This window comes from Camelus bactrianus, chromosome 1 (genome assembly GCF_048773025.1).
Source record: "Camelus bactrianus isolate YW-2024 breed Bactrian camel chromosome 1, ASM4877302v1, whole genome shotgun sequence".
Lineage (NCBI taxonomy): Eukaryota > Metazoa > Chordata > Mammalia > Artiodactyla > Camelidae > Camelus > Camelus bactrianus.
The window spans coordinates 90,751,743-90,764,848 of record NC_133539.1 but is presented as its reverse complement, the minus strand read 5'-3'; the positions used below and the strand labels follow the sequence as shown (position 1 = coordinate 90,764,848).

Below are 13,106 nucleotides of genomic sequence, written 5' to 3'. Positions count from 1 at the left end.
AAAATCAACCTGGAAAACCTAGAACTGACTAGTTCTAGGTTAGATAAGTATGACAGAGAAGCAGAAGCAGCCTAGAAATGTTAATGCAGCATTGCAAATTGAGCCACTTAGAAATGTACTTAGTTAAAATATTTAACCAACACTTTTATTTCTTTCCTCTAAAATTCAAACCAAATTGCAGTATCTCTTGGATTTAACAATTAGAAATCAGTGGTCAAAAGCATGAGATGTAGAGTGAGACCTGGAACCACTTTCTGATTTTGCTATTTACTGGCTATATATGTCCTTAAACTACATAATAACCTCATGCAACCTTGGCTCTCTTTTCTTAAAATGGGGATAATACCCATGGCAGAGGCTTTTGTAAGGATGAGCAAGATACTTTACCTAAAGCAGTTAGACTCGCACCTGGCATACAGCAGATACTCGGAAAGTAAAAGCTATTATCCTACTGCTCTTCCTGCTGCTACCCCACCTCCTCTCCTTACTGAACACTGAACATTTGTCTGTGGCTTCCTTAAGAGGAATTGTAGATAGAAGGATTCCCATTTTGATTGGGCCAGAGATTATTTTATGTGATTTTTATGATCTGGAGACTCTAAAATTCTCCTTATTTGAGACTTGGTAGCCTACTGTATTACCAAGCAAATAGTTAAAAAATTACTTTCCATAGTAACTTACTGGTTTCATCTAGAGACATCAGCTTTGGACCAGTTTGTTTCAAGATAGTCATTTGGAAACGTTAAAGCACTAAGCAAATGACATAAAACAATGCTGTTTCCTAGCCCCACTTTTAAAATATATTTAAAGAACTTAAAATAATGTTGGCTACCATTAATCCTTACACATTTAGTACTTATAATTTACCTAATATCCTAATAACTGTTATTTATAGTGAGGAAGCTGAGGTTTAGCAAATTTTATAACCCTTGGTCAAACTGCTAATAAATAATAGAAAGCAGTATCCAACCAAATTATCCAACTCCAGAGCCCATGTTTTTCCTACTAATTAAACATCTCTCATAATTGTGAACTCAATGTATATTCCCTGTTGAAGTATAAAGAAAGCATGCATTAGAGTGACCGCAGCAGGGAAATATGCTAAAAAGCCTCAGAAGATGGCATTTACCTTGGTGAATGTACAATAGTATAAAGTATTAGCTGTCTAACACTGGACTTTATTAGTCACCACATTTCAAAATGATCAGAAGAGCAGTGATGGGTCAACAACGAATAAATTCACACTTGACTGTAATATAAAACAAAGGACCAATTTATTAGTTTAGAAAGTGATATCCCTTTCCAGTACTAAAATGTCTGTGTCTGCAGTATAAGGTGAAGGATTCAGGATGCCCAAGAAGCTGAATTATTTATCAGGAGATTACTTAGCAAAAGAAGGTAAATTATCCTGAGGACCATTTCACCCAGGTCATGGGGAGATGTGATGGGCTATCCCTGATGCCCATCAGGGATAGATGCCCAAAGACTAACTCTCTTGAGGACTAAATTATGACCCAAGTTTCAACATCCTTATCTCCTGGATAGTTCTACATGCATTGGTATAAAGTTTGTATCTCTGAAAAAGGCTTTTCTGTAACTAGCCACCCCTTCAGTTGGTAGAGTCTTCAGCTGTGTTAATTCTACTAATTAAGCTAGGAAGCTATTAATAGAAAAGTGGCTATTACCAATGACATGCTAGATATTGTGTCTCCTGCAACACATATTGATTTAACTAGTTTAACTCTCTGCAATCATATTTCTCTAGTGAGAGTAGATAATCTGATAGTTCCTGCTATATCATAAACTTCAGGAGCCAAGATGCAACTTGTTTTCAAACTGCTGCCCCCAATAAGTTTATTACCAATTATTCAATCCTGAAATTATTGTATTTGGCAGATACTTGCCTGTGTTCAAAAAGAGGGTAAATAACCCTAAGCAGCATGAGCATTTGTTCTTTGACATAAGTACATGTTAAGTATTTGTTAAGTACATGTTAAAACAAGTTTTTCCAAACTGAACCATTAGGTGGCAGTGTTACTCAAAGCCAGATGTTTTGATAGCGGCCATGTTGAGGGTTTTTTATGGTCAAATTTTCTCTAACAGCTTTCCTCACTTGCATAAAGAAGGAATTAATGGTTCTCCTCATTTTTTTTTCATTACCCATTATTAAATAATAACTCCTATGCTCTGATCCTAACCCTTGAGAACTTTACCTTATGTGTGTCTAAGCACTTTTCAGAGAAGACTTCAATGTACTATGTAGGTAAAAACAAAATCAGATTACTTGGTTTTTATAATAGAATGTTATCTCTGAACATGTGTAATCCACATATTTGGCAACTAGAATAACAGCACTTCACAATTTGGGCAGCCAGTCTCCTAGCTGAGCCCTGTCAAACTGTGGCCTAGATATTCAGAATAGCATGCTTCTATATTCCCTGCCTGGCAACTTAGAGTACCAAAAAGTGATGTCCTGGACCTCCTTGGATTAGCGTACTTCCCATTTTCCCCTGTGCAGAATATTGGGCTTGACTGTTAAATGGCTCCAGTTTTACAAAGGGTCAAAATAATGTCATTTAGGGAATAAGCCTTGAGGTTGGGGGGGGGAGGGGGGGAATAATATTAGCTCCAAAATATAAGAAGAAAACTGCCAAATCAAATTTACCAAATATTTTTTAAAATATCTCTATGTAACTTGTGAACAGTTTGTCATATATTTTGGTATGTATTTGTTAGTGATCTGTCATCCCATTAGAAAAATATAGTTTCCAATTTGGACAGGGAACATATCTTTTTATCCTCCCTTGTGTAAGCAATGTGCTAAGCAATTAGTAATGCCAGTAAATACTGGTAAAATAGATGGATCTCCAACTCTAAATAAGATAAATTATTATAATAAAGGATTAACTAATTCATGCGTATTTCATTTTCTAGATGTTTTCCCCAGTGACATCTGTTTTGCACTTCATTCAGAGAAGTGGATATTCAGAAGTAGATTAAATCAGAAGAAAATGGAAACTGAAAAACTATAGGTGTAGAATCAATAGGTGTAGAAAAAAAAGGCTAAGGAGAGGAATTAATCTCCCAGTCATCTAGGGTTTTTTTTATTTTGACTTATAATTTCAACTTCTCATCTAATCCATCTCATAGTATTCCTGCAACTGTGCTGTTAATTGGCCACTTCCCTGGCCTCCTCTTCTCTCAGGGAAGGAGATACTGGAATTAACCTTAGCACTACACTCCTGGTTCCTTCCAGCAGAAAGACTTATTGGTCTTTTTGTCCCCAGCACTTAGCACGGTACCTGGCATATAATATGCCATACAGTGGAATGTGATTCAGCAACAAAAAGGAGTGAAATACTGATATGTGTTACAAACATGGATGAACCTTGAAAACACTATGCTGAATGAAAGAAGCTAGTCACAAAAAAAAAAACACATATGTGATTCCTTTTATATGAAATACCCAGAATAGGGAAATCTGTAAAGACAGAAAGTAGGTTAGTGGTTACCTAGAGATGGGAAGGTTGGGGAGAAGTGAGGAGCAGTGACTGCTAATGGGTATGGGGTTTTTTAGGAGGATGCCGAAAATCTTCCAAAGTTGCTTGTGGTGTTATTTGCAAAACTCTGTTGATATGGTAAAAGCTATATGAATTGTGATATGGAATTGTATCTCAGTAAGACTTAGTAAAAAATTATAGTAATAACCTTTGAATTTGTCTTTTATACCTAAAGAGACCAACTAAGTAGAGATTTGTTGCAAGCTTCTTTTGATTAATAGAATTTAGTTATATGAAACATGTATATGTTTTCAGTAGTATAGACTCATAAGTACCAATTTCTTAAGAAAAATATACTGATTGTAAGAAATTACATTTTCACAGTGGTTTTGTATTTGTTTGCTTGTTTTAGGAATAACTGTTTCTTATTCAATAACTTAGGACCTTTTTGTGATTGGTATTATCTCAAAGAAGGGCAGTTGAGCAATTATTACTCAAAATCAGAAATATTATCAAAGCGAAATTTTAATTGTATCTTGTGATCCAGCGAACAATGTGTGTTTTACGTTTAGTCAGTGGAACCTAGTGAAGTGAAGCATGCAGCTGCAACATCAGGACCAGTGTCAGTAGTTGCTGATCCACCAAGTAATGAAAAGGAAATAGACCCTAGCAGCATCCCTACTGCCATCAAGTACCAAGATGACAATTCTCTGGCCCATCCGAATGTAAGACCCTTAAACCTTAAGAATATCAGTTTAAGTCTAGTCGACTGAAGTTAATTCAAGCAGTTGTCCTTTTGTGCTGGTAACAAGAAGACCACTGGAGGAAATGGATTCATATGTTCCTATTTGCTAAAAATAGGCAGCTCACCTCCAGCCCTCAGAATTATTACATGTATTTGAATCTGGTTCGGTCCAACTCATGTTACCTGACTTCTAGAAGATTCAGTGAGTAAGAAAAATAAGCAAATAGAAGAGTTTTGTTTTTAATCTGACACTAAAAGGTCTCATTCTGGCTGTGCTCCAGTTGGCTCACTGACTGTGCATACATCATTATCATACTCTGCTGTCTTCTGTGAAATGGTGTCATGCCACTATGTCTCCCATAAAGATTGTAGGAAATGAACTTCTCAAAATGAGATGTAAAACTGCTAACCATTGATGATGATATTAGTCATTTTACTCTAGGACTTTTCTGAGCTTTATTCCAAATAGATGATCTTCTGTTAAGAGGTCAGCAAGAGTTAAACACTATCCAAATCTTGTGCTGAAGGAAGTGTTCTGTACAGGTGACTTATCTTATTATGTAGGGTCAAATCCAAGTTGTTGGCAAACAATAACATTTTTTCTTCTTCTTTTTTTTTATTTCAGTTATTTATTGAGAAAGCTGATGCTGAGGAAAAGTGGTTCAAGAGATTAATTGCTCTCCGACAAGAAAGGCTAATGGGCAGTCCTGTGGCCTAATTAACATACATACGGTTGAATTAACAGTAACATTGGAAATTTAGGTTTTTAAATCCCAATATTAACTTTTTACTCTTAAAAATAACTTAGATGATTATATATAAAGGTAATCTCATTTCATTCTTTTCTCACGTAGGCTTGAATATTTGTTGATTTGAACTTAATCAAACACTGAATAGTAAAACTAATGTAAAGTTTAAGAATGCATGAAAATGTCATACTGTTAATAAAGCTAATCCTAAGAACAGCAGTGTTAAAATAAAAGGCACACAGTAATGTTTCTGAGTACAATAAATATCACGTTGCCATTTAAAGGCACAATTTTGATTAATCATATATATAAAAAAATCAAGCTATAAATATGAGTGGTCATCTTCTATATATTATAAAACCATTTTTGAATCTTTTATTTCACCTTATTGTAAAATTTTAGGCACAATTAAAAGCACTATAAACAATCTTAAGCAGAATGAGCCATGTTAATCTTAGAGGAATAACAAATTTAATGAAAAAACTTCTTGAAAATTAAACGAATTGTTGCTTTATTGCTTAGACATCAGCTTTTACTAGATGCTCCTTTGAATCATGTTAGCAGGTCCCAGCTCATTCTTTTAAAAATTATGTGTTCACACAAGACCTAACCAGTTGGCCACATATCATGGTGGGGAATTGTTTCTGAGAAAACTTGTAAGAGCTCTCACTTCAGTCTTACTTAACCAACTGCTATTCCCTGTAGAGGAAGCCAGCTAATGGTAATTTTGATAAGGCTATCTGTCATTGTGGAATACCTTTCACTGGTAGCTGAATGAAAATCAACTATGCATTCCATTACTGAACATGCCAGAGATAAGGACATTTAGGCCTTGCCTTACAAAACTAGTTTTCAACAGCTGACATGTGTATTACCCTTTTCTATTTTGTTCTGCTCTAATTTGTATCTGTGAAGACTACATGCAGCTCAGAACACAAGATAAGCATGAAAAGTTCTTAAGCTCGTATTACCAATATATAGGAGATTTTGATGCCATCTTTTTAAATTTCTGAAATGACTAAAGTTGTAATCCCTGTTAAAAATGAAAAATACAAAGAATTAAAAACCAGTTGCAAAAGGCATGGAAAATAGACTGATGACAAAATACTTGTTTTCATACAAACATGTTTTCATATTCTAATATATGCTAGTGGGTTTTTTTTTCCCCTTAGCTGTAAGTAAAAGTGCCCAGTATGGACTCAGGTTTGTGTGGTTTTTAACATATACAAATTTGTAGTAACTTTAAAAAGGGATTATAGTTACTGAATAATTTTGTGTTTCATTCATTATGTAACTTGTAAATAGTGAAAGGGCTGTTCCCCTTTGGGGAAGTGTGTATCAGTGATCTAGGCAAGAATATGGGTTGTCATTTGGGCCACTAGTGATTCTCCAAAGAACCTGGACGAGGCATTTTTTTCTCAGTATGCCTGATGTTCCTCATTTATAAAATAGTGAAAATACTGTCATCCACTTTAATTATATTTAACACCCATGTTCCTCTGTGACAAGTGGCCCAAATGCAGAAGCTTGAACTGCAATAGATTTGTATTTTACAGCTAAATTTTTCATCGAGATAGAGAATAATTTTTTTTGAATTAATTAAACTTTAGTCCCTGCAGGAACTCAGTGACTATTCCCCTCCTTCCTGATTTCCAGTATGATTCATTTTAATGTATTATTAACTTTGTTTACCTGCATTCCTGTTGAAGACTACAGTATTACCGCACAAGCCAAATCAAATTTAATGAGAAAGACTTCATAGACCGCTATCAAACATATCACCAAAGTCAAGCTAGGTTATGCATCCAAGCTTTCTTTACTATCCTAATATAATGAGTCTATAAAACAGAACAATCCTTTTCATGTCACTTGATTAATGGCAACAATTTGGACTTCCATGAGACCTCAAAGTGTTTTTTGAAACACTGACTTCATACAAAATGATGAGTACTAATAGTACAAGTTTTCATTTCTGAACTGAGCGCATTCTCAGGGAAAGTGGAATAAAAAATTTTTCCTGGCACTTCCTAATTATGAAGAGGCAGATACCTAAGAATATGAGAAAGAACACTTTGAGTCATTCACCCTCCTCGCTTCAGCATCCTAGTGTGTGAAATGAGGATACTAATAGCAGACCTGCTGTCTTTGATTTTTCAATAAAATAGCACAAAAGAAAGCCCTTGATAGAAAAAGTGTACTGTTTGTGCCAAGGTAACATATTGACATGGTAGCCATCTTAATGAAATATGGAACAAATAGTTGCACGGGTAATGATCTGAAAAGCTCCACTCCAACCTCAGCATACTCCTTATGTATGTGCTTGAACTGCCATGGCCCGTAGACCTCATCCCAGCTTTGTCCTCAGCTTTCCCTGCCAAGACCACAAGAAACCTTGATTGCTCTGCAGTTAGTGGCCTGTTCCCTGCTTACTTGGGGAACTCAGGTATTCTTCAGTCAGATTTACCCACTTACTCATTAACTTTTTTTGACTGCCAAGTTTGTTCTGGGCACAGTAAGGGCATTTGGGTATATATGGGTGAATCCAGAAGGGGTCCTTCCCTCAATAGGCTTAGTTATGAAGACCAGACATATATATGACATGAGAAATATAATACTTAGTGGCAGAGAAGAGGACATGATTGCAAAGAAGAGAGAAATTACTGTAAGTTAAAAAATTAAGGAAGGCTTCATGATGACTTCACAACTGAAAGAACACTTGAAGAATAAGAAAGCTTCTGGAGCCACAAGGATGCACAGCCATCACTTCCATCTTCCTTATTGCTGCTCTGGGAGGCTGGGGAACTGTTGCACTTCCAACCCATGGTTACACTTCCATTCCCTTCTTGTAAAAGACCCAAGTGGCCCTGCCCTCTCTACCTTATTTAAAAATTCAGGCAAATTTTTAGGTTGCTGGTCACCCTCTGGCTTCCTCTGACCATTTCTTCCTTTTAGTGGAGAATCAGTTGAATAAGCCAAACCTTCATTTGGCCACTGCCAGCAGTCTTGGGTCACCACCACTTGTCAGCCAAGATGACATGAGCAAGACAGACAATAGTAGCTGAAAGGAGAATTTCAGTGCTAAAAAGAATTGCATCTGCCAGTAAGGCCTTTCATAGCCACGGGGACCACTGTGTGTTCCCTGATCCTCTTTGTTTTTCCACTTTGCATTGTTACAGAAAGCATTGTTTTGGAACAAAAAGATACAGTTCACTTGCCTGTGGTTAAATCCCTCCCCAAATGTTCCTTTGGTTTGAGTATCAAGTGAAAATCTTTAAGTGAGCAACTGAGATAGTAACAAAAGCTAGAAATGAAACAAGACATAGGACATTTTTGGTCACTAAACTATAAATGAATTGACCTGGAATACTTACACGTTACTCCTTTCTTCCCCTCTTCCCCTACCCCAGAATTCCTTTTGAGTATGATGGAAGAGGTTTTAAACCAGCTCTTGGCCTTCACTCAGTTGATACAGTCCTTAAATTGTTTAGAAAATGTTGAAATGCCATCCTTTAAATGTAAGCCCTACTTACTCTTTGGAGCTCCTTTTTGGAATAATGGAGAAACAAGTCATCTTGGTAAGAAAATATCTGAGTCTTTATAGCAGAACAAGAATAAAAATGGAAGTAAGAAAGAACTCCTTGTAAATTCTCTAATTATCTTCATCTTTTATTATAGAGATGGATGTTGATCAGTATATTCTGTTTGGCAGGTTTTTTCCAAATTAAAGAAAATGCTCTGTCATCATATATTTCCAAGTTACTTTTGCTATCATTGTATCCCCAGAATCTACCCTATGCCTGACACAAAGAAGGCTCTCGAATATTTTTCAGTGAAGGAAGAATGAATTTCCCCATCTCAAATGGGCAGTCTATTTAGCAGTGTGGCTATTAAAACTACTCAGGCTATTTGGAGCAAGTGCAAAAAATAAATAGGTGTCTGGATATATACCCAAAAGAGTTGAAAGCGGAGTCTCAAAGAGACGTTTGTACACCTGTATTCATAGCAGCTGTATTCGCAATAGCCCAGACATGGAAGCACCCCAAATATCCATGGATTGATGAATGGGTAAGTAAAATGTAGTGTATGTATACAATGAAATACTACTCAGCCTTAAATAGGAAGGAAATTCTACAGTATGCTATAACATGGATGAACCTTGATGACATTATGCTAAGTGAAATAATCCATTCACAAAAAGACAAACACTGTATGATTCCACTTGTATGAGGTACTTAGAGTAGTTAAAATCATAAAGGCAGATAGTATAATGGCAGTTGCCAGGGGAGGGGAAACGGCATTATTGTTTAATGGGTATAGAGTTTCAGTTTTATGAGATGAAAAGAGTTATGGGAATGGTTGATGGTGATAGTTGGACAACAATGGGAATGTGTTTAATACCACTGAACTGTACACTTAAAAATGGTGAAGCTGGTAATTATGTGTATTTTACCACAATAAAAAAAAAATCTACTTAAATAAATAAGGGGAAGGGTATAGCTCAAGTGGTAGAGCGCATGCTTAGCATGCACAAGGTCCTGGGTTCAGTCCCCAGTACTTCCTCTAAAAATAAATAACTAAACCTAATTGCCTCCTTTCCCCCCCCCCAAAAAAAACTAATAAATAAATTTAAAAATCAACTATAAAAAGCTAAATAAATAAATAGATGTTCTGTAACTTAGCTAGTTTGATTTCTGTGATTTGTATCTTCAGATGTCTCTGAGCTGACAAAGGCCTGATAAAAATCATAGGGAAGGTCAGAGTACACAGTGCCTTCATTGCATTAGTGACTAACGTCAGTGGGGCTAGAGTTTAAACGGGATCTTACTAGTCCTGCCCTTGCCCAGACTTTCTTTCTGGGCCAGTTTTTAAATTATATAAATAATATTTCAAACGACGTGGGTGTGGTCATTCAGGGTCCACCTGCTGGCTCCTGTGATTGCTCTCCTTGCGAGCAATTTGTCAGTTTTCAAGAAGTAAAGTTTACCAATATAGTAAGACACAACACTTTAAACTCAACAGTGTACCATTTTATTTTTAGGTCTTGAGAAGGAATGGCAAAATGATCCTGCTGCAGTTCTAGGAGAATGGTGAACTGAACTGACCCTCTCTTCTTGACATCTTATGACATGGAACTTAGGCTTAAATCCCACAGTGTAAAAGACCTGTTATAGTGTAGGCTCCCTTCATAATCTTTTTAAAAAATGAACTGCTAAAATCCCATGTCTTGAATGAAATCCATAACTACAGTTTATCTACCCATGGATGTTCCATGAAAGTACTATAAACTTAAAATGGAATTGGAAACACAAATGAGAAGTAAGTAAATGTTTTCCAAACAGCAGCACAGTAGATCAAATGACTATATTAAAGATTGGGTGGATTTTTTAAAAACAAATCCTGTAACTGGATTATTTATTTAACCCCATTGTAACTTTTCTCTTCTCTTTCTGCTGTAAGTCTAAATGACCTGGAGAAGATAACTCGTTCATTAATAGTTTGAAAAAATACTTTTTTCAGAATGCTGTGTATTTGAATCAGCTGCAGTGTCATTACATACAATGAAAATGGGGAGTCATCCAAAATTATAATCTCCAAAAATATACTTTCTCCATGTTTGAAGTAGTTCACTAGGCAAAATTTTTTATGCCTACCATAGAGCATCACTGGCATCCCAGTCCCTGTGCTACGTAAGACCTGTTCCATCTAAAACAGTTGAACCTTCAGGAAGAAAACCATTTTCACATTAACATTTTTTAAATTGAAATGTAGTTAATTTGCAATGTTGTATTGGTTTTTCATATACAGCATAGTGATTTTGTTATACATACGTATTCTTTTTCATACACTTGTATACTCTTCCATATGGGCTATTACAAGGTATTGAATGTAGTTTCCTGTGCTATACAGTAGGTCCTTGTTGCTTATCTGTTTTATATATAGTAGTTTGTATCTGCTAATCCCAAACTCCTAATTCACCCCCCACCCCCTGTTAACATTTGTTCTACAACCACACTCGTGTTTCCAAGGCCATGTGGGCCATTTTCAGCAAAGGTGCTCAGAGACTTTTAACTCATCTTTTTTATAATTAATAAGAGAAGATGACAAGTGATTGGTAAATAGGTTAGCATATGACACAGTCTAGAAAATACCAGAGACTCGGTTTCTGTTTAGGGTTATGAACTTGAAGTTCCAGTTTCTAGATATGTTTGTCTTGCTGTAATAACTGCAGTATAATTCCCAAAAGACATTGTTCAATTAATTTCTAAATCCCTTTGCAGGGCATTTACACAGACCTTTAAGAGCTTCGAAAGAGTTGTAAAACTTTCAAAGAGTTCTCTTATTTTCTTATTTTTTGAAACACTGATTTTAGAATTAGCCCATCTATGACAAAAATCTTTGTCCTTCTGCAAACAAGACAGCACAGATTTGAAATGTATTTTTACTTTCAAATTAAAAAAAAATCTAATGTTTAAATGTCAATGGGGGATTTGAATATTGGATTCCAGTTCAGATGTGGAATTTGTAAGTTAAATATGAATGGCCACCATTTTACTAATCTAATTCTGTTTCTGCTAAGTACTTAAAACTTTTCTCAATATTCATTTGTATATTTTTCTATAAATTATATAATTTATGCCAGCTAGCAAATGGCCACAATTTATTAAATATGCTCATTTGTTAAAAAAAGAATACACAAAATGAGTTATGTAAAGAATTAAGCTTTTACTCAAGTAATATTTTCCACATTTTTGTGATTTGGGTCTTTTATTAAAAAATACTGGGGAAAAAAACCCATAAAAGATAACTCATCCATATGCACCCAGCTTTTGAATAAACAATATCTGCCCCTCCTACTCGGCTGCCAAGTTGTCGCTCCCCACCAGGTGACCATTATTAACGGTCCTCCCAGCCTCCCCCTGTGCTTCAACAGATACATCTCTGTTGAGATATTGACACATGGACTCTTTTCAGACCATGAGAACAGATTTGTCTGCAGTTAATTTTTTCCCCTGATTATCTGCCTTAGATAACTTCCCACAGCAGCCCATCTGTATGCCTCGTTCTTTTTAATGGCGTGTAGATTCCTAAAAGTGGAATTGCTGGGCCATAGGGTATCTACTTGTCGCATTTAAACCAGTAAATTACAGCAATAATAAGTAAGCTTTCGAATTAGATGAGTTCATGCAAATTAAGATTATCTCAATCTCTTTCAAATCACTTAAGAACTAAAAAGTCATTTTATAGTGAGGGGACATTGTAAGTAGCTAGTTCTCTCCATCATCCGTTCAGAGTCATTCTTCATTCTTTTCTTTTCTGCAGTGTCCCAGGAGGCTGACCTTCATAGACTGTATCACCCATTTCCCTGCCCTCTGGCTTCTGGGTTCGTTCAGTCAATAGGAGGCACTGGCAGGAAATCACAGGAAGGAGGAGAGAGAACTGGGTTTCGATACCCCTGCAGGGCCATGTTTCAGTCTGGTTGCTTTCCTAAGGCCACAACTCCTGTAGGCTAGCCCCTCTCTCAAGGACACAGCTCTCACCATGTTATGGTAACAGCTCCCTCCCACTTCTCCTTCAGACCTGGGGGCTGGGACAGTTTCTTGTGTGTTAGTCTCTGATTGGCTCCCTTCACCCTGCTCACATCTCTGTATATAAGGCCTTCATTAAAGTCCTTTGAATATGTCATTTGTTTCCTGCTGGGACCAAAGCTGATAAAATTATCTTCAAGGACAGTGTATCAATTAGAATTAATTAAATATACCAATTAGTTTTAGCTTCATAAACAGTAACAACTGTAACAACAAACAGTGGCCTAAATAAGAAAAGCATTTATTTCTCTCTCAAGTGAAAAACATTTAAAGGCAGGTAGGGTGGCTTCATATGTCAGGACCCTGGCTCTTGTTTCACCAGCCTCAGTAGGTGGCTTCCCATCATGTGGTTCAGTACCACTCTGACCATCACCCTCACATCCCACTGCCCTCCATCCAGGCAACATGAGGGCTGTACCTACTGCTTCCCTCTTAAAAGGACTCAGAAGTTGAAATTAAAGGAGACTTGGAAGTTTATACCTCTTGACTAGAACTTAGTCAACTGACTACTCCCCTATTGCAAGAG

The 13,106-nt window shown here is 36.3% G+C and overlaps 1 protein-coding gene across 1 annotated transcript in view; it reads left to right on the top strand.

Moving 5' to 3' along the window:
- RSRC1 (arginine and serine rich coiled-coil 1) overlaps positions 1 to 10,389 on the top strand; it is a 352,876-nt gene extending 342,487 nt beyond the window's left edge. Inside the window, exons 9-10 of the mRNA XM_010952035.3 lie at positions 4,073 to 4,225; positions 4,871 to 10,389. Coding sequence (XP_010950337.1) covers positions 4,073 to 4,225; positions 4,871 to 4,963 — 246 coding nt within the window. The 3' untranslated portion in view covers positions 4,964 to 10,389. The remainder of the gene's footprint in view (positions 1 to 4,072; positions 4,226 to 4,870) is intronic.
- Positions 10,390 to 13,106: the final 2,717 nt, after the last annotated feature.